Below are 22,423 nucleotides of genomic sequence, written 5' to 3'. Positions count from 1 at the left end.
GTATAAGATCAGATGGCAAAGAAAAGTTTTCTGCCTCAATAGTTAGGCGGATGATTCCAAGACGTGAACTATGAGCATTAGGGGCTGCAAAGTCGTAAAGTGGTTTTTCATCTCGTTTAGTTATTGTTTGTACACGCGCACGTCTTTCTCTTGCTCTTTATCTTTGTTGCCTTCTTCTTCTATGGAAAGTCATTTATGGCTCTGAGTAGTAATTTGAACTTTGCATAAACCAAGTGTGCAACCTGTAGAGGTACCAAGAAAAAGGGAAACGAGTAATACACTAGAATAAAGTAATGAATTAATTGAGAATTAAATAAATTTTGACACAGTCCCCGGTAACGGTGCCAAAAACTTGATAGGGCAAATCGAAAGTACATGATTATGTCGTCAAGTAATAAAATATCGATTCTACGAGGACTAGAAAGTTCCTTTAATTATAACAATTAATTTATACTTAACTCAAATAAGGAAATAAAAGTGAATTTAGAACAATTGAGCAATTGATAATAATAATTATGAAAATATAAAAAATGATTAAAATCTAATTTAGGAATAGTTCTCACGATAAAGGTTACCGTCTTTACACTCGCAAATCCTTGTTTTACTCCTTTTCATGAACTTTAAGTTGTGATGGTGAATTGCTCTCCGATATGTGTCATCCTCTCTCGAGCTCCGACATGTGTACAATTGAAGTCGCACCTACTTTCGTGGTACGGTTATCAATCAAATCCTTTACTTGGATCATTCTATCCAATGGCTTCGTAGCAACCCAATGTGAATTCCAGAAACCCCCGAGAATCCTAATACTACTCTCATGAATTAGGATTCTAGTTTGAATAACTGGATGATCAAGTAGTTAGGTTCACCTCTCGGTTTGTCTCCAATGTATCTAAGAGATGTAATTTGTTGGCCACATAACTCACACAAATAAATCTCAGTTTAATGATTCAAATCACAACACTCAATGAAATAGAAGTAAAAATAAATATTTATTGAATGTAAAAGGGCATAGCCCCAATCCTAGAAATAAAAGGAATTACTCACTCGTGATGGAGAAGAGAATACCAAATTCTAAATTAGAGAATTGTAATGTAAAGTGTAAAGTGTTTTCATCCTTAAGGGAGAACCCTTATTTATCCTAATTACAAAATATTGGGCTAAGCCCAACAAAACAAATCTAAACAAATAGGAATATAATATAACATTTATGACTTCTTTTGGCACTTCAATTGGTCTTTGCATAGTTTAACACTGAATTTCATCCTCTTGCACTCAATCTCTATTCTTTTTGGCTTTAATCCATCCAAACTGCATAACATAGCAAAAAACACCCACTCAACCCGAACAAAGAGAAATAAAAGCTAAAAACAATCCTAAAGTCCTAATTATATCATAAAATTCAAGTTAAATGCAATGCAAATGTAGCACAATTTCACACTCATCATAGCAAGTTCAAAAACCATGTTTAAGTTCAAAGAAGTTGTATATGGTAAAACGAAAATGTGTTTGTTTAATCCAATTGTGTCATCATGTTAAAAACAAAATGAAAAAGAAAAACCTATGATTTAAAATGATTAGGGTTCTGAGTTCAATTTCTTTCAAGATGTGAATGTTGATTTAGACACAGACTGAATAGGTTGAATAATAAACAGTTTGATCAAAGGAATATGGCCTAAAACTTGGTGAGAAAGAATGCACCCAAACACAAATGAGTGTCTTTGCTGGATTTCTTCAGTTAGCTTTGCCTGATTTTGTTGTTGTCATTGAGCATAGAATAACATGGATATGACTAAGGTCTAGTCTAGGATAGATAAGCTACAGCCAAAAGCCAACTCGTTTGAATTATGAATCCAATTGTTGTAGCCCCTTTGAGCTGTAATTTTTTGTTTGAAAATCATGCATCCAAGCCAAATTGAAATACATCAATCCACATACCTATGGAGAATGATCATCAGTCCATATGGTTTATGTTATATTGGGGAATGAAATTTTGAATGATGTATCTGAGTTGGAAAACAAAACCGAAGAAAATTCTCCTTCTTCACTTATGTTTGATTGATAAGCATGAGGAAATGAAAGAAAATCAAGGACACAAATAAATCATGCTAAAAAGAAAGTGAAGACTCAAAAGAAAGAGTCAATTGAGGAAGGAGAATCAAAATGGTCAGTAGTATAAATGATGATGTGGTATAAGAAATTTGGGAGTGAAATTCAAAGTAAATAAGTGAGGGAAACATGGATATGCACTAATGGTCAATCTCCTCATTTGTATCCTAGAAAAACCAAGTTTCTTTGTAGTCAGACCTTATTACAACCCTTTGTTAAGTCCTTAAGATTCATGGTTGAACTTGCGTATATGGCTTGATTGAAATGAAGGGCAACGTCAAATTTTTTGAATCCAACAAAGAAGCGAGTGAAACACTTAACCTGTGAGCATGATAGAGTTCCTTTGATTGAATTAAGTAGTTATTCTTGCTATTCTGTTTGAAATTGAATTGCATGTATATTCTTATCAGTTGGAACTTAGATCACTATGAATGATCATGAAACAAGTTTCTGTGAAAAGTAAGTGAAGGAATTTGCATGTTGCCATGATTGGATGAAAACTTTTGGAAAAACCACTAGATCCTCTAAGTTGAATTGAACTTTGTTACTTTGTTTGAGGACAAGCAAGATTCTAGGTTGGGGGAGTTTGTTAAGTGCCAATTTGTGAATGAAATGTATATGAATTTGGGGAATTTAGTGTGTAGTAAGGATACAAATTGTGTACAACTCCTAACAACTTAGTCTAATTATATCTTGTTTAGGAATTTATATATGTTTATGTCAATTGCAGAATAAAAGTATGAAGATGAGGAGAAAAATGAGAAGTTTGGAGTTTCTGAACACTACATCCCTCGCCTAAGCCACAGCCTCGCCCACGCAAGAAGAAAGTCTCTCGCCCAAGCGAGGGACTATCACTCAAGCAACAAATGAAGAGTGAAAAAGGTTGATTCTCTGCTTGGACCTCACCCAAGCGAGAGACTCTCATCCAAGCAAGAAGAAAGTCCCTCGCCCAAGCGAGGGACTGTCGCTCAAGCGACAAATGAAAAGTGAAAAAGGCTGATTCTCTACCTGGACCTCGCCCAAGCGAGGGATCCTCGCCCAAGCAAAAAGGAAGTCCCTCGCCCAAGGAAGGGACTGTCACTCAAGTGACAAATGAAGATGGAAAAAGGCTGATTCTCTACCTGGTCCTCGCCCAAGCAAGTTGTTATCGAAGGAAAATGGTTATCTCTCTTGCTTAAACGAGAATCTCTGGCTTGAGCAAGAGACCAGAAGTTGGAACAAATATAGGCGGTTACAGACTAAAAAGAGGGGTTCTACCATCATTTTACTAAGCTTTTCACGAAATTTAGAGAGAGAAACACTAGGAAGTAAGAGAGAAGTCGTGGAAATGACTTTAGATCGATAATTTCTTGTAATTATCATGAGATAAGTGTTGTAATGGCAAGGATGTTTGGCTAGATCTTCAGTGTTGGGATTGAGATGTAATGTTCTAACTTTTGTACTCCTGGATTCAATTCTTTAATGCATTTTAGCTATTTGATTTTGGGAAGTTTATCTCGTGTTTAACGCATGAATTTACTTTGCTACTGAATTCATGATCTTAAATCTAAGTTTAATTGGGAAGTTGAACTTGGTATCGAATCTGGATTATCTACCTTGCTACATTACTGCTCTAGGAATGGACAGTGATGTAGAAATTGCTTTTACATTGAACTTAAGACTAGATAATTGCTTAAATATCCAAGGAGTTGGTATTGAAGTAATTATCTAAGGATTGTGTACTCAAAGAATTAATACAAATGATTTGAAGAAAATGTGCATCAAAATTGTAACTTCACAAGTTATATGAAATTGAATCTAAGGATTGCAAAGGGAAAGAAAGATGAACTTCAATCCCAACTCATTTAATTTCATAGTTTAACTTTTACAATTTAACAACTATTTTCAAAATCCAAATGATCATAAACATCAAATCTTGTAAATACATACTCAATCTACTTTTTTAGGAATTAATACAAATCAACTCTGCTCTCTAAGGACGATATCCCAGTATTTACCGATTGTTACTTGAACAATACGGTTCACTTGCCGTACGCAAATATTGAATAGAAGGAAGTAATATTTTCTTCTAATTGAACTATTGGCTTTTGTTTGAATGAATTAAATATAGTGCGTAAAATTTATGTACTGACATTATAAAGATTTATACATAGTCACTGTATTATTTATCATTCATTTATATTTTTTTATTTAAAATGATGATTAAATATGAATGGTGAATGATATAGTAATATTGCAAAATGCACTATCAATATATACATTTTTCTCTTAAATATATGGTAAAAAATACTCAAGAAGACTACAATTTCATGTTAGTTAACCATCATTTTCTTAAAGAACATAATTTTTTAAAAAGATGATATAGAGAAGTTTTAATGATAGCGAGACTGAAATCATTAGCCTCATTATCACTCAATTCCTCAAAACCTTTCAACCTAACCATCATACATACTATATAAGTTTTCCTATTAAATCAGAAATATTACTTAACAAATTCTAATTCAATAGTCACTCATTATAAGCATGGTAGTTAAAATCGTTATTCTACTCATGAGGTCACACGATCTTATGATCCTCGACCTCTAACTTGTGCTCGATCTCAGTATTGGATGTGTCTCCAAGAGATCGGGTAGGATCGTCATGCAAATGCATAAAATTGTAGAGTCAACCAGCCCTCTGATACCTAAATCTCTACCACAACTTCACTTCTTCTTCTTCTCTCTCTCTCACTCTCGGCTTCACGTGCTCACTCTCTCTCAATCGAATAGAGAAGAAAGTTCAAACTGATCACTGTCGCCATTGGAAGGGTGGAGAAGACGGCTAATTGGGTCATATGTGACCCGGTTTGTAGAAACCCTAAATATTTGTGTATTTATCATAAACGGATTTGATGGGCTTTTATCCCACTCTTTTAAGCCCAATTTCTTTTTCAGTCTCATAAACTTATTAAAATGTGAGCATTGACTATGAAACCCTAATATTTAGTTGGAACATGCAAAGTTGTATTAGTTTGCTATCATGACTTATGGGGCATGACCTCTGAAATATTATATTTGTGGCTCTTATAACTTAAATATATATTACTCCATAATTTATAAAATATTAGTTCATAATTTATATAAATTTTTTTATTTTTATGATTATTTTTAGTATTATGACTTTTGAATATTTATATGAATATCTACAGTACTATATATATAAATTTTTATGCATATATATACTAATAATTAGGATCTTTTAAATTGTGTTTTTATGTTAATGATCTTTGACTCTCTTCTCAATCCTAAGTAGAATCTCGATTTTAATTACTATCATTTTAAGAATGCCATAACGTAAACCAGTGTATACAATTTTAGCTGTTTGCATCTTCAGGAAAAATTCCACTAATATTGTTTCTCTCCATCATTTCCACCATCCATTTAACATCGGAATCCTGCAAACATTTTCCTAATGAGGGTATATGTAGTTTTGAATAAAAATCATTTGATTCATTATATACTTGAATAACTTGATGCCAACTTAGAAAGAAAAAATATATTGTTCTTATGTCGAAGGAGAATGTCCCACATGGAAAGTACCGGTACCTTATAGTACAAATACATGCAGGACATTGAGTAAGACATGGACACGCATGAAAAACTAAACTATATGAACAATTATTGACATTTATTTATGAAGGAAAAAACAATATAATTGTTGTTGCATCCACATTTGTAGAAGAATCTATTGTGATTAATGTATAATGAATATGAGAGGAGGTAAGAATTAGTGATAAAAAAAATATTATAAGTGAGAATAAGTATAATGATATGTGTCTCACAAATATCTATATATTCATAACTTTATTTTTAATAACTATTTTATATTATTATAATTTTTTGCTTTGAAATTATATATACTCTATTTTATTATCATTCATAATAATTTTTTGTGATTTAGCTATATTGACAAATCTATTATAATAAATGTTTTATATATTAATTATTAACAAATATATAAATATATAATTAAACTTGAAAATATATTGGATCTGTTTATATAAGCATATCTATCTACAAATATGTTTTGGTATAACTTCGTTTTCAAACCATATTAAAAATCTTAATACTAAAAGCTGGAATAGCTCAGTTGGTTAGAGCGTGTGGCTGTTAACCACAAGGTCGGAGGTTCGAACCCTCCTTCTAGCGATTTTCTTTTTAAAAAATCATGACAAATTATAAACGACAGGATAAACTTATAAAGAAGATTGCTTTATACCAAAAGAAATTTGTTAAAAACTTGCAAGGCTTCCAGGCATGTTGTTAGTCATATTATAAGAGCAGTTCTAAAGTTGGAAGAGGAACACATATCTATTGTACCACAGTTTGTATCACTTCATGTGGTATAAGTTTGTGATTGATCAGAAAATACGTAATACTTAAATTTTAACTTAAATATATTTTTTCTGACCAATCACAAGTTTATGACACATAGAGTGACACAAACTATGAGACAGTAACTTTGTAACTCATATAAACACACATTTTCTGGAATTTGAAATCATATCAAATGTACTAGGATAATGTTTGGGTACAATAAACAAGCCATATCACCCTACGTATGTGCGAGATGGTAGAAGAACAGTGGAACTAACTAAATTAGTGTGCAAGTGTACAGAATATAAACCGGGAATGGCTATGCAATCAAATGATAAAAATTATAAGAGAAATAAAATTATATTCACTCCATCATTTATATTTACTTATCATTGATTCTGAAATAAAATTAATTCAAATGAAAGATGAATACTGTATTGCAGTATAAAAATTTATAACGCTTATTATATCATTTATCATCCATTTGATTTTATTTAAAGAGTCAATGATAAACAAATATAAATGATTAATGATACAGTGATAATATATAAAATTTATATTTTGTTTTGTTGATACATATGTTTTTTTTCTTTAATTAAATAAAACAAAATTTCATTTTCTTTTTACCCAATCACGTCATAGTTTTTTTAGCTGAATAAAAATATATCCTAAGCAAAAGGCATTCCCTGTTAATTTTAACAAAAATTAAAAACCGTTTAAACAATATTATTGCTATCAAGTAACAAAAATTTTAACTTCATTTTTTTATTTTCACAAAATGAAGGTGTGACTGATATTCTAGTTTTTTAGTTGTTCAAATGCTACAAATTGTGAGTATTTTCATACACGTTTTTTTGTACTACCAAAAGTATTTTTTCATCTTATGATAAAAATTAATCTCATTTAGGATTCTATTAAAAATTATTCTTGATCTTTTGATCATCTAGGATCTAAAGGGACCTTAATGTACAAGGCATGACAATGCCCTATTAGTTCCACACACGTTTAAGCATATAAATAATGTACAAGGCATGACTCATGTTAACCATCCGTTATAAACAACTTAATCATAAAGGCTATATAAGTTTTATATTGACCCTAAAAACGTAAAAATAAAAGCCCACCTATCGGTTATACTCAATTATATCTTATGCAATCATAATTCAGTATTAACTTCCGGAAAAGAATTATCTCAAGTATTAGTATTAGAAAGACAATTTGTTAATCTTATTTTCATTTTAAGAGTAAAAATATTATTACATTATTTCTAAAGGGTAAAATTGTCATAGCATCTATTTTTTCTTTATTTTTTACATGTATTTTCTTCTTCAATGTTGGAGAGGATTCTTACCCTAATGTGATAGTCTTTTTTTAACACTTAGTATATTTTGTCAATATTATTTGCAATGATGCCATTTGGTGTTTAGAAGTGCAACAAAAGTGTTTTAGGGATTAGATTTTATGTTCATGAAGTTGAGGGATTAAATTTTATAAACATGGATTGAGTTTTATAAGCTTCTTTGAATCATGGACATCGTTTTTTCTATAATCTCACTGACCAAATTCATAGTTCAGTTATAACATATATAATTATAAAAACTACCGTATTTTAATGTTCGATGTAGCTAAATGCCTAAACGTGTCTTCAATTAATGAGTGTCAACCCTCGTCTGCTCCATGAACTAAAGTTTGTGGATCTCACATGCACTTTTCTGCAATTTCAATAATCTCAAGGACAAAACAGATGATGGCATGCAAAATGGATGTAAATAAAATGATATATTCTATTATAAATATTTTTATAATTTATAACATTTTGTCGTAATCTAAAGTATCCTTATTAGCAAAACATTAGTAAATTCTTAGATAGATAGATAAAAAGTCAATATTCGATCTCAATAAAGATATTTGGTACAAGAGCTATAGCTCATAAGAGCATTAGTTCGCTACTCATACCTCATAATAACATTTATACAAATTTTTTTTACATGTTTTCCTAAAAGAGTAAAAACTAATTTTACTCCCTCATATTTGTTTGACTTTACCAATTTAGTCATTCAAAAAAAAATCTAAAATAGTCTCAAAAATTTTAAACATGGGTCAAATTAATCTTTTTAGCATGTTTTACAATATTTAGTATAGACTAATTTGACTTAAATTTGAAATTTTCGGTATTATTTTAGATATTTTTTTAAGGGCAAAACTGCCAAGGTAAGAAAAAATATGAGATATTTACCCTTCTTAAAAAAAAAAGGGAAAGGGTAGTATTGGAAATATGATAATTTTTAGTGGAATTTTTGTTGCTACAAAACGAGGTTTTGTGTGGAAGCACCTGCGACTGCTTGCAAACTTAACACGTCAATTTGTTTCGAGGTATGACTCTCATTTTCATTCGTTTCCCCACAAAATTTAATTAAAATGGAATTTCATTGTTTCATCTCCGTTTTCGAATGTTGACTGAAGCATTCTTCGATTATTCCAACTTGTTATTATCTTCGTTCAAATTTTTCACACGACCGTTTTAAGGTTTTATTTACCAGATATTTGTTTTCCTGATAGAAAATTCAATCAACAATTAATAATTTTTACTGGTAGTGATTTTGAAAATGTTTTGATAATTAATCACTTTTACGGTTTTTAATTTGCGAATTTTCTGTTTGTTTATGAAATTTATGGTTTTAGATTTGTAGTTCTGTATCTTGAAAATGGAAATAGCGTTGTTCCATATATTCATGGAACTGCGGTTTTAGCAGTTTTGTTCTTCCCTCAAATTGGATTTTAATGTTTCATATTAGATTTAGATGTTTCACATTTCTTATTGTATGATGAAATTGTTTTGTGTTTATTGTAATATTTGCTTTTCACCGTTGAATTTAAGGGGATTTAGTGATGTGTAAGTTTGCTTTCAATGGATTTGTGTTTTACCTCAATGTTTAGGGTTTGACTGTCCAATGCTTTCTCTATTTCTGATGTTACAAATTAGTGAAATCTGTTAATTTCCGTGTTTAACTTAGAAACATTTGCTAGCAAGCAATGTTTTCAATTTTCGTTATATTAAGTTATAGTTGCAACTTGCAACATATCATAAATTGATGATAATCTTGGGTTTTTGGCTCAAATTGAAGGGGTGGTGTTTTAGGCTCATAAGAAGTGCCATATTGTCAAAATTATGGATGCTATAGTAAAACCTTAATAAGCATTAGAAATTAGATACAATGATGCAATTTACTAGCCTGTATAGTAAGAGCTTTGAAGTTTGAACAAATTTCTCATGGCCACATTACCTTTCTGCTTCAGAGTTTAGTCTAAATGAAGCAATAGCAATTTGACATCCCCGTTTATTTTATTTACTTTTAAGTCTTAATTGTTGGTGTGTTAATTTGTAGCCTTTTTCTTATTCATGGTCTAATCAATACACTTAGTCTGGTATGTCTTGGTAATTTGAAATACGTTATTCACTGTTTCTCTCTAATTAAGTATGAACTTTAGTTGAGAAGGGCAGATTCTAGGATTGCATTATTTTTTGGCACGCATATTACCTCTGCTATTTCATCAAATTTTTGGTTTACATTTTATTATATGTTTGTAGTTGCCCTGGCATTCTTTAACTTGTTTTGGATGTTGTATCTGCATATTTCACCCTCCTTTTATCTTTCTTTCTTGTTTTTTTATCATTTATCCACTTGAAGCTTAAAGCTTACTGATTAGCTTGTTATGCTTTTCCCAGTTAATCAGGCCACTGGGATCGCTTTGCATACTTTTGGAACCATCTACCACAATGAAGTAATGCAAAGATAAATCAATTTTTTATTTGTTTGCTTATATTGTATATTATTTAGGTTAAGGGAAAGATAATCTGACTGAAAAAGATGGATGCTCCAGCTTATATTGTATTGCATGTTATTTATAATGATGAGATGAAAAGGAATCTGATTCTGTTTCTCTAGGACAACTTATCCTGGTTGCCACATCTACATCAGCCTCTTTCCTTCAAATAACTTATATCTAATTAACCAAGTAAGCCCAAAGATCCCCCACCCCATAACTCCCATGTCTCTTTACATGCTCAACAGGGAGCCTATACGAAGGCAAAAATAAAGGGGACAGTGGATAAAGCTTTTATCAATCTGATGTCATATTAAAAAATGACTGTCCTAATATGTCCAATATTTTCAGTATATTAGAAATTTTATAAATCAGATTTAAAATGAACAACATCACGTTGCCTGCTTAATGGATGTGCTTATTGGTTGGAAAACTAAAATGATAAATGGAACTTCCAGTCTTTATCCAGTGACGGAATATAAATTTTTGAAGCATTTTCATGATCTTTTCATTTGTATACTGTCCTATTTTAAGCATGTCACATTACCCAGTCTTAATATTATGGATCTTTTGATTTGCTATTATCACAATGCAGGGGACGTGTACGATGGGATGAGACTAACATTGAAGAAATTGAGGCAAACAAACCTGTGAGGCAGAAAATTACTGAGCCGAAGACTCCATATCATACTATGATTGATGATGACAGTATGTAAAGATGATCTCTTAAACTCATTAAATATTGATGTATATCCATGACTGTCTATTTATAGAATCAAAAGCCTATTTGTATTTTAGCCAGAAAAGGTGATATTTTATTACTTTAATTAAAATGTTGGTTTTTGCTTCTTGTATTGGGTGCTTAATATTTTTTAAAAATCATATTTTGCACAATGATCTAACTTTGGTAATGGAGATCCACACTGGAAATATCTATAGGTTTAGGCATTGTATGTGCAGCAACTTTCCTTTTGAATAAGCTAATTTTGTAGGTTCACTATCTCCTGGACGGGGAAGTTTTGATGCATGTATTGATGATGAAAATCACACAAGACATGTTGACGCAATATGGAATGCGCTGACTGATGCGTCCTCTACTAGCAGAGGAGGCAATGGAGAATCTGGTGGCTGGACATCATCTGAGGATGAGCTTGAAACAATGGAGCAAGATGAAGGTATTATCCGAATTTGATGTTTTCAACAAAGATCTTTGTTTAGTCTTTTTATTTCAATCATTATGTTTATATCTGCTTGTGCTTCTAATTCATAAGAATTTTGGTTCTTATTATCAATTTCTGATCAAAATAATTCAAACTTTTGAATAATTATATCACATTACCTTAATTGGCATAAATTAATTTTTTTCTAACATGTAAGAGGATCATAAGGCTATTTAATTTTGATCTGATATCTAATCTAAGAAGCTAGAATAAGTAATGATGGAATCGAGAGTTCTCACAGATTTTTAATCAGCTATGAATTGATTTGGTTGTTGCTGCACATTTTCGCTTGTGTTCTGTGCTGTTGTATCAGACCAGAATAACACTTTTTTGGGGGATAGAAGATATGTTAAGCACTGATATCTAAGATTAAACAATTAAGAAGAGAATAGGAAAAAATGTGCCCCTAACACAGAATCAACATGATTCTGCTAGGGTTCTATGAGTTTTATTGATAGAAGAAGAGATGATACAAGGAAGAAGATGATCAAGAACAATGCTAGGGTTCCAGAACCCCAATTCCCTCTCTGATTTCCTAAATCAGAATGAACTAATTTCTAACTAACTAACTACCCAACCAACCTTTCTATTTATAGACTTTACATTCTAACCGAAATAACTTCCTAGGGTAAAGAAGGAATTTTGCTATTTACTTAGCCAAACTTTCCTCTTCCCTCTTCTATATACATTTTTAATCATAGGTTTAGTCTTTCTATTCCTATCAATACCCCCCTCTTCAACAACCAACTTGTCCTCAAGTGGGAAATCAGGGAATTTGTCTTGTATTCAGGCTGCTGATGCCCATGAGCTTTCATGTGTTGGAAGATCCCTCCATTTCACCAAAATTTCCACATTCCCCTGTTTATCTTCTCTACTATTCAACACTTCTTCTAGAGCCACAATTAGTTCCCATTCCTCATTTAACATAGGAGGTAAGGATTGTGGTTGTTGGTGAGGTTTGAGTGCTCTTTTCAACAAGGACACATGGAACACTGGATGAACTTGAGATTGTGCAGGCAGAGCCAACTGATAGGCCACTGCTCCAACTCTTTTTTCTATCTGGAATGGACCATAGTACCTAGGGGCTAGTTTGGCATAAGGTCTAAGAGCTAGAGATCTCATTTTATATGGCTGCAGCTTAAGGAACACCCAATCCCCCTCTTGGAACTCCACATCCATCCTATGCTTATCTGCTTGTTGCTTTATGAGGTTCTGAGCTTTGGCCAAATTCCCCTTCAACTCTTCAAGGATCCCATCTCTTTGAGCAAACAACTGATTAACTTCTTCTATTTTGGAAGGTATGGCCCATGCTTTCATCAATAATAAGGGGGACCCCTTCCATACAAAGCCCTGAAAGGAGTCATTCCTGCAGAGGTATGGTAGTTAGAATTGAACCAGAATTCTGCCCAATGCAACCATTCCAACCATAGTCTAGGGTTAGGGCCTACAAAGCATCTAAGATAAGTCTCCAAACATCTATTAGTAACCTCTGTTTGACCATTAGTTTGTGGATGGTAGGATGTGCTCATCTTCAATTGAGTGCCAGCTAGTTTGAACAATTGTCTCCAGAATTGGCTTTAAAACAGGGAATCCCTATCTGATACTATAGTGTTAGGAAATCCATGAAGCCTCACTACTTCCTTCAAGAACACTGTGGCCACATCATTGGCAGAGTATGGATGACCCAAAGCAAAGAAGTGAGCATACTTGGTGAGCCTATCAACAACAACATAAATGGTATCCTTCCCTCTTACTCTAGGTAAGCCTCCAATGAAGTCCATGGATATATCCATCCAGACTTGTTGGGGGATGGGTAAAGGTTGGAGCAATCCTGCAGGAGCTAAGTTAGAATACTTACTCCTCTGGCAAACCTCACATTCTTGCACATAGGTTTTATTATCAGCCTTCATTCCCTCCCAGAACAAAAAACTAGAAATCTTCTTAAAGGTCTTGAAATAACCTTAATGTCCCCCCATAGGGGTCTCATGGCATTCTGCTATGATATAGGAAACTCTATTGGAGGCCTTAGATACCACCAACCTACCTTGTAATACAAGATACCCTTCTTCAGTTCAAATCCAGGGTGAGAGGTAGGAGAGATCACTAGGTCTTGCATCACTTTTCTCCACTTAGTATCATCCTGCAACCCTTCAGTCCAAGAATCCAGTTCATCATTGTTGACCATAGAAAGAGCAGAGTACATTTTCTGCTTGGACAAAGCATCAGCCACTAAGTTATCCTTCCCTGGCTTATATTTATTTCAAAATCTAGCCCAATCAGTTTTACTGCCCATTTGAATTGTTCTTCTGAAAACAGTCTCTGCTCAGTGAGAAATTTGAGGCTTTTCTGATCTGTCTTGATGATAAAGTGCCTCCCCATCAAATAATGTCTCCACTTCTGAATGGCTTGTACTAAAGCCATAAGCTCTCTTTCATAAACAGACTTATGTTGTGCCTTCAAGGAAAGTCCTTGACTCCAAAATGCCAATGGCCTCCCCTCTTGCATCAATACAACACCCAATCCCTTGCTTGAAACATCAGTTTCAACCACAAACCCTTTAGAGAAATCAGGAACAACAAGACTAGGTAGACTCATCATAGCAGATTTCAAGCCTTCAAAGGCATTGGTGGCTTTTTCTGACCAAAGGAAGGCATCCTTCCTTAACAGGTTAGTGAGGGGCTTGGCTAATTTGCCATAATCTCTCACAAATCTTATGTAATACCCTATCACAAATCTTCTGTAATACCCTGTGAGACCCAAGAATCCCCTCAAACCCTTCACACTAGTAGGCCTTGGCCAAGATCTAATAGCCTCCACCTTAGATTCATATGCAGATACCCCCTACCCTGTTATGACATGCCCTAAGTATTCAATACTAGGCTGTCCAAAACTACACTTCTTCAAATTGGCCTTTAGGGAGTGCTCCACCAATAATTCTAACACTGCCTGCAAATGCTGGAAGTGAGTAGCCAAATCATGGCTATACACTAATATATCATCAAAAAAGACTAGGGTGAATTTCCTCAAATATGGCTTCAGAACCTCATTCATTAGGGATTGGAAGGTATAGGGAGCATTGGTTAATCCAAAAGGCATCACTAAGAATTCATAGTGACCCTCATGGATTCTGAATGTTGTCTTAGCCACATCCTCCTCCCTCATCCTTATTTGGTGGTACCCTGACTTCAGATCCAGCTTGGAGAACACCATTGCCCCACCCAACTCATCTAACAACTCTTCCACCACAGGAATAAGAAATTTGTTAGGGATAGTGATTTTATTGAGAGCCCTGTAGTCCACACAAAACCTCCATCCCTCATCCTTTTTCTTGACCAGAATGATGGGGCTAGAGTAAGGGCTAATGCTAGGCCTAATCACCCCTGTCTCTAGCATTTCAGTCACCAATTTCTCCACCTCAGTTTTCTGATAATAAGGACACTTGTAAGGCCTAAGGTGAGGTATCTCAGCCCCCTCCTTGGGATGAATAGCATGGTCTTGTCTCCTACATGGAGGCAACCCTTGAGGATCTTGAAAAACCTCTGGAAACCTCTGCAACACCTCTCTGATTGGGCCAGGGATCTTTGAATCTGACCTCTGGGAAGCAGCATCACAGTGAACCAATAAATCTTCTCCCTCTTTAATCAAGACCTGTATGAATGCCTTCAAAGATAACTCTGCCTTAACTAGAGCAGGATCACCCTTTAAGGTAATGATAGAGTCTCCTATCTTCACCTTAAGCTTCATCTTCCCAAAATCAGCCATAACTTCCCCCAAACTCCCCAACCATTCCAAACCCAGCACAATATCCACACCCTTTAACCCAAACAAATAAAAGTCTTGAACCACATCTAGTTGTTGCATAGAAATCTTCAGTTTAGAGCACTTACCCATACCTTTGATGTGATGACCATCACCAACCTCCACCACATAAGCTTTAGTTGTATCTACCTTCAACTGTAATTGTTCCACTAGATTCTTGGAAATGAAATTACGTGATGCTCCACAATCCAGCAAGATGACTATGGGATGTGCTCCTAACATTCCTCCTATCTTCCAAGACTTGGCAGAGGTAAGCCCCTTCATAGAGTATAGAGATAATTGAAGAGAATTTAGGCTCTCTACCTCCTCTCCTGCTCCTTCTTCCATCAGCTAGAATAAGAGTTCTTAACTGCTTATGCTTACACACATGATCCCTATTGAAGGGCTCATCACACCTAAAACATAATCCCTTCTCCCTTTTCTCCCTCATCTCAGCATTAGTGAGCCTCTTAAATTCCCCCTTTCCCCTAGTACTCTCAACTTCTTGGCTGTTTTTGAGAAATCCACCCCCACTTCCCACAGAAGAGCCTTCCCTCCTATTACTGTTGGCAGAAGAAGGATCTAAAGTGACCACCTTATTATAGGAATTCCCTCGAAAAGGCCCTGAGGCCCTAGAAAATGTAGGATTGGGCCTTTTACTAACCACTGATTCTTTTGTTCAATAAGAATTGCTTTCTGAATTATCTCAGGCAAAGACTTTAATTCATAAAGCCTAACTTCCACCCTTATCTCTTCCTTGAGTCCATTAAGGAACACCCCTCTCACAAACTCTTGGTTGACCTCCCTCAAGGCTCCAGCATACCTCTCAAACTCCTCAACATAAACTTCTACACTCCCTTCTTGCTTTAGAGACAGGAGCAACTCAAAAGGATTCTGCACAATCGAAGGTTGGAACCTTCTCACCACTACGAGTTTGAATCCTTCCCAAGTAGGGGATGGGTTACACCCCTCCCACCATTGGAACCAACTTAGGGCTTTACCTTCCAAAGCTACCAACGTAGCTTGCATCTTCTCCGCTTCTGTTAGGGCTCTGAGATCGAAATACCTCTCCAATTTTTGTACCCATCCAAACTCATCATCACCCATGAAAACTGGAATTTCCTGCTTACGCCAACGATCCACCCCGTGAAGGTTCTTTCTACTGTCAACCTCTTCACCATTCTCACTGGTTTCCTCGTTCGAATCCCCTTTTCGTGCAATCTCTAATTTCTCAGCAATGGCGGCAAGCAACTCCTCCGTCTTGTTCATTCTAGCCTCATTCAGTTCTAATCTGAGTCGAATTTCTTCCTTTCTTTTCGCAACTCATCACGTTCGTGGGATCCATCTTCCCCCTCTTTTGCCATACTTCTGGTTGACACCATAAACTTGGATTCAGCAGCGGTGGCGATAGGGTTCCACACCTCAGGCACCAAGAAAGGTGCTCTGATACCAGTGTTAAGCACTGGTATCTAAGATTAAAGAATTAAGAAGAGATTAGGAAAAAATGTGCCCCTAACACAGAATCAACATGATTCTGCTAGGGTTCTATGAGTTTTATTGATAGAAGAAGAAATGATACAATGAAGAAGATGATCAAGAACAATGCTAGGGAAGGGGGAGAGGATTTCATGTATTCTGCTGCAGAAAGAGGAAAAGAAGGAGAACATGAAGTTTTTCACGTTAGAAGAGAGAAGAAGAGGGAGCAAAACCCTAAAAAAACCTTGCCATGTATTTAAAAATAAGGGCAAAAAGGGTTTTTTCCTCATTAAAAACTAGGCTTCACACAGCCTTGCTGCCACATATTAAAAAAATAAGGGCAAAAGGGGCATTTCCCCTTTAAAAATTAGGGTTCCATTGCATAACCTTGTTGGAGTGGGTTCTGACCCGCGATTTGGCCAGGGAGGTCACTGCTTTCTGACCTGCGACAGGCGCGACGGCCATCCGCGCCGCTACACTTCCCTCCGTCGCGGTGGAGGGCTGGCAACCACCGCAACGCCGCTATCCCAACGCGATAGCACGCTATTGACTATTTAGCTTTTGACAAGTATGTTTTATGCCGGTCTAGGAAAAATGTCGACTTGAGACTGCTGTAGTATCCAACATTATACTGTTCTAATTTTCAGTGAACAGTAATTTGTAGTATCTATTTGATTGGGGTGGGGGGATATTGGAATGTTATCCTTTGCTTCTTCCATGGAGGAAAGTTATTTTATTTTTGAAGAAGCCAAGAGGCAATGAACCTTTACCCCCCCCCCCTGATTAAGTCTGGTGATTTAGAGTGTTTCATTTGGTATTTTACATTGGTAGATTACTCATTCCTTTTTAATATATATATATATACACACACATACATAGATTACTTATTCTTTACTAACCTGAATGTTTTCTTATGTTGGGAATTCCTTTAGATTCCGAAACAGATAGAAGCATAAGTTTTAAACAGCACAGAAAGGCCCACTATGATGAATTTCTAAAAATCAGAGAGCTGCGAAGAAACGGTTCTCTTGCTGAGGATGAAGATGATGAGACTAACAATACTACTGCTGAGATTGGTTCAGGGAAGGAGTGTGTATCATCCTCTTCACCGAGTCATAATGTGAAAGAGATGGAAATCGAGGGTGAAAAGTCTTCTACACCTCCACCTAATGGATCTTAGACACTCAGTGATCAACAAACGAAAGCCACTTTGTCATTTCATTAGTCTTGTTTTGTTGGTCGGAAAAAGCAAAATGACGCACCGCATTCACGTATCATGTTTGTGAACAATGTCTTTCTCCACCACGTATGTTCATGTAAACTTGCATGAACCGTGTACTATACACACTTGTAATCGTCTGACGAATGGGATTCTGTACGTTTTCGGGGAAATTTGTTGGTGGCTTTGATAAGTAATTAATGTTCGATGCTTCAATGTATCCGACTTGGAATTATACTGTCTTTTCTTGCTGACATTGCATTTGTCGTACCTTTTGATTTTTAATTGATTTTGGTGAGATTTATGCCCCAATTTTGATATCACTCTGATTTCTGATTCATCTGTAAAATGCACAATTATTATCCGCCCACAACATGGCTAAATTGAGCATATTTCTTAAGCTGTCATTTTCTCAGCAGTATCTTAGATTTCTTATCTGGTCTTTATAGGGTAACTGTTGGAGCTTCTATGCCAGTTGTCAGGTCATTGAAATCAGACAAATAACAAATCTGACCTGGTCTGGTATATGATATCCTTGTCTGTCCAATGCTTTGTGCTGCATGTTTACCTCGTGGCATATCATAGAAGCATTTATGCATGTCCAGTTGTTGCTTTATAACCATTTTCACGTTTATTGAATTCATCGGAGTAAGGAAGAAGGTTAACTTGCAAAAGTAAAGGGAGATAAGATCTTAATGCAGTGTAAAGGGGAGCCATAATTAAGTGGTTAAGTAACACCCAATTGAGTCTCCTATTCCTTTTTCAAGTAAATCATTGAAATGAGTTCAAATCTTACTTCAAGCATGCATTGATATGGCTGAGTCATGAGAGGTGTGTTATAGCTCATTTTCTTATTAATTCTGCTGGTTTTAGCTTATGTCATGAATCTCGACAAAGGAGTCTGATAATTTTGATTAGTTTTAGATTTTTCCTTCTTGTACAGTAGATTATTTGGTAGGGAAAGATGGTTGAAGTTACACACTTCTCAGTTAGTTAAGTGTTGGAGCTGTCCGTGATCAGAGCTTCCAGTTACTATTGTTACTGGGTTATAGGAAGAGTGAAAAAATGTATAGTAGATTTTCTTAAATAAAGATTATAGTTCTTTTTTTAGTTTTTATTTAATGAAAGTGTCATATCATTATAAATAAAATAATAAAAATGTCATAATATATTGTTCTTTACAACACTCACTTCTTCCATACTCTACGATTCTTACTCGACTTTCATACTATGTTTAAACAAATTGAGGGTTTTGTCTCTGCACGTATTAACCACTTCAACTGCACGTCTTATTTCGGATATTGGAGATCTCTTAGTGTACATCCAGCATAAATACTTCCTTGAGTTTTATGACCCTCCATTGATATTGTTGAAACCTAAATCAAAGGTGAAAATTTTAATACCTATTACAAGCAAAATTGGTTAATATTGACTATAAGATATTTACTAATAAATCCTTGACCCAATTATTATTTGGTACTTAAGTAATTTTAGTTGCTATGTATGATTTTTTATAAACTAAAAAAAGTGTTTCTTAGGTTACAAGACATATTTTTTTGTTTGTCTTCTTCTCCCCTTTGTTCTTCTTTCTCTCTTACTGTCCTTTGCTTACCGTCGCCCACAACCTCTTGGTTTTTCTTCTTCTCTCCAATTCTTGTTTCTTGGCCTTATTGCCACCGCCATTACCAGCAAAGCACCACCGCATATTTGTTACAAGTGTGGATATTGATCAAAAGTTGAGAGGATCAACTGGATTTAATTAGAATTTAATTGATAATAACAAAATATCAATAATAAAAAAGTAACAACAAATGCAAAGAAACATTTACATACATAATGTTATCAGTTTTATTAATGATTTATAAACATCCTTATAAATATTAATTGTATGCTTTCAAGATGATTGTATCACGTCTAATACACCTGAAGTCAACTACAAAGGAAAACATCATTGCTTATTTAGAAAGCATTATTGATTTTCTTTTAGTAAAACAATGAAATTGAAGCAAAATATTTTGGGCATGGTCTAACAGATTTTGGATGGTATGAGATATTTTGTGATATTTATTCATGATACTATAGGAAATTGTGGGTGCAATTTCTAAGGAGTGGAGTAAAGGACATGTGTTTTAAACTTTCAATATTTCAAAAGGTTTCATGCTGGGATGCAAAGATAAACAAGAAAATCTTTGGAATTTCTTCGAGCCATAATGAGATGAGTACACTTACCATGTATTTAATAACTTTTATTTTGAGCATGTTATCAGACATGTGAAGACAGTCCTTAGTACCCCATAACATAATGATATGGCCAAAAAAAATCAATAGAATAATTATGGAAAATAGACATAATGTCGTAAATGGTTAAACTACCTAAGTCATTTTAGGGCCAAACTATTCAAAGGCACGCTACATAATTAACATATATATGTTTGTTCCTTTGCTTTTAGACATTCCTACGAAAGTATTGTTCAAACTCTCAATTGTTCAACATTAGAGATATAATTAAAGGATGCATGAATATCACAATATTTTTTAGGAATAAGAGCACTGAGTTTGAGACCCAACACACTCGCATGTCATCAAGTCAATACCTGAACCACCACATAAATACTTGAAGTTCCTTTTCGGTTCATTCTTGACTAGAAAGTTAGAAACCCCTCTATTTCTCAACTTATTTCACTACTCTATAATCTTATATACATGATACATCCAAAATGTAACCCCTCTATAATGTTTCCATTTAAAAAAAAGACTAATAAAAAAAGAGAATTGAAAAGTAAACTGAACAATATATTGATAGTTTATAAATTTTTACACTATCAATATATAAATATTACACTCATAAAAAAGATAGTCTAAAACTATACAAAACATGAATCAATAGATGATCACTAGTTAGAGTTTTATGCAACTCTTAATGCAGCCTTGATCTACTGAATGGTCTCTGTGATGAGGCTACTGACAGAAACAACAGACTCCATAGGGAGCTTATTAGAAGTTGGGAGTGTACTCAACAAAATTTGCAGAGTAAATGTAAGTAAGCTTCCACTACCTTCATTGCTAATACCACCATTGTTTGAATGAACATCTGGGTGTATAATAAAGCCAGAAGGTAAGAGAGGAAGATATGCAGATTCTCCACCACTCATCACCAAGTTTATCGAATCCATGTCAACTGTGACATACATCATCATCGAGGACGAGTTATCAGTCCATGTATCTTGCAGAACCAGCATGCGCCTCGTAGACCCAATAGCCTGCATGGGATAAAAAAGAAAATTTATGGTAGGATAAAAAAAGTTGTCTAGAACATGAGACTCCCATCTTTTAGAATTTTCGGAAAGTAGATGTAGCAACCAATCTTACCATTATGCTGAAACTCATTCTATTATTTATGATGGTAAGATGTTGGTTTTTATACAAGGATAAAAAAATGAAAAACTGATTTTTTGAAGTCAGCCAATATACAAGACAAATTTAGCATACAATCTTAGAATTTCTCTTGATTCTTGAAAGCAAGAAGGAAACAGAAATGCACAAGATAAACTTGCGGTAAGGAAAAACAAGAGTATGAAAAATACCTCAAGAATAATATTATTGATTTATTTGAATATGTTACAAAAGATTATTTTCAATGATCTAAACAACTTCTTTTATAACAAGGAAGGGACACCTAACTACTTTAACTGAAAATAACCTAAACATAGTGTATTCAACATATTTAACATATGCATAATAAGTTGCTTAACTGATACGTAACTGAATTGCTTGACTGATATGTAACTGAAATGATGTTGTTGTTGCCTTTGGTTGACCAGGCCCAAGTCTTGGTGCTTATTGACCAAGGCCTGTTGCGAGTTGGCCAAGTCCTGGTGCCTATTGGCCAAGGCATATTGCGAGTTGGTCGAGTTGGCCAAGGCCTGGTGCAAGTTCGTTGAGTTGACTAAGGCATGGCACACCTGGTGTTGGTTTATGCGATATTGATGTAGTTTAGTCATATTTCTGGTTTCTTCGGTCACAATTGTATTTCCTTCGGTCAAGATGAGTTTTCCCTCAGTCATGTGTGTATTTTGCTCGGCGAAACTTATTTGTGGCCTTGTTATGTGAAGGTCTAATGTGAGTTGGTCCATGGTGATACATATGGTTGTAGTTGTTATGTGTAGGTGGTTGTAGTTGGATTGAATGGAAGCATAGTCTTTGGCAGGAAGAGGCTTGGTTAAAGCATCTGCAAGTTGCAATTCATATGGGACAAGAAGGAGTTTGATGAATCCAGAAGAGCATTTTTTTCCTTATTATGTGGTTGATTTCTGTAAGGTTGTTGCCAGTAAGCACAATATCATCTACATATACTAGGATAATAGTAATAGAGTGATTAGGAGTTCTTTTAAAGAAAAGGGAATGATCTGCTCTTGCTTTGTGGA

General features: G+C 34.6%; 1 protein-coding gene and 1 non-coding gene across 5 annotated transcripts; both read left to right on the top strand.

Annotated features, from left to right (window-relative positions):
- On the top strand, positions 6,220-6,293 carry TRNAN-GUU. Its single transcript has one exon. It is a non-coding gene; the product is annotated as a tRNA-Asn (tRNA).
- Positions 8,735-18,399, top strand: LOC109354851 (protein GLC8-like). Of its 4 annotated transcripts, none has more exons than XM_019597629.1 (5): positions 8,761-8,834; positions 10,189-10,244; positions 10,882-10,994; positions 11,279-11,461; positions 17,713-18,399. In XM_019597629.1, exons 2-5 carry the CDS (start codon positions 10,240-10,242, stop codon positions 17,958-17,960), a joined length of 549 nt encoding a protein of 182 aa, XP_019453174.1. In that variant the 5' UTR covers positions 8,761-8,834; positions 10,189-10,239; the 3' UTR covers positions 17,961-18,399. The 4 variants fall into 4 exon arrangements, with proteins under 4 accessions (XP_019453173.1, XP_019453172.1, XP_019453174.1 ...); XM_019597631.1 differs by lacking the exon at positions 8,761-8,834 and adding an exon at positions 8,927-8,987; XM_019597628.1 differs by lacking the exon at positions 10,189-10,244 and having other exon boundaries at positions 8,735-8,834; positions 17,725-18,399.

This window comes from Lupinus angustifolius, chromosome LG08, assembly GCF_001865875.1.
Source record: "Lupinus angustifolius cultivar Tanjil chromosome LG08, LupAngTanjil_v1.0, whole genome shotgun sequence".
Classification (NCBI taxonomy): Eukaryota; Viridiplantae; Streptophyta; class Magnoliopsida; order Fabales; family Fabaceae; genus Lupinus; species Lupinus angustifolius.
The sequence above is the reverse complement of the archived record's forward strand: the minus strand, read 5'-3'. Positions and strand labels throughout refer to the sequence as shown.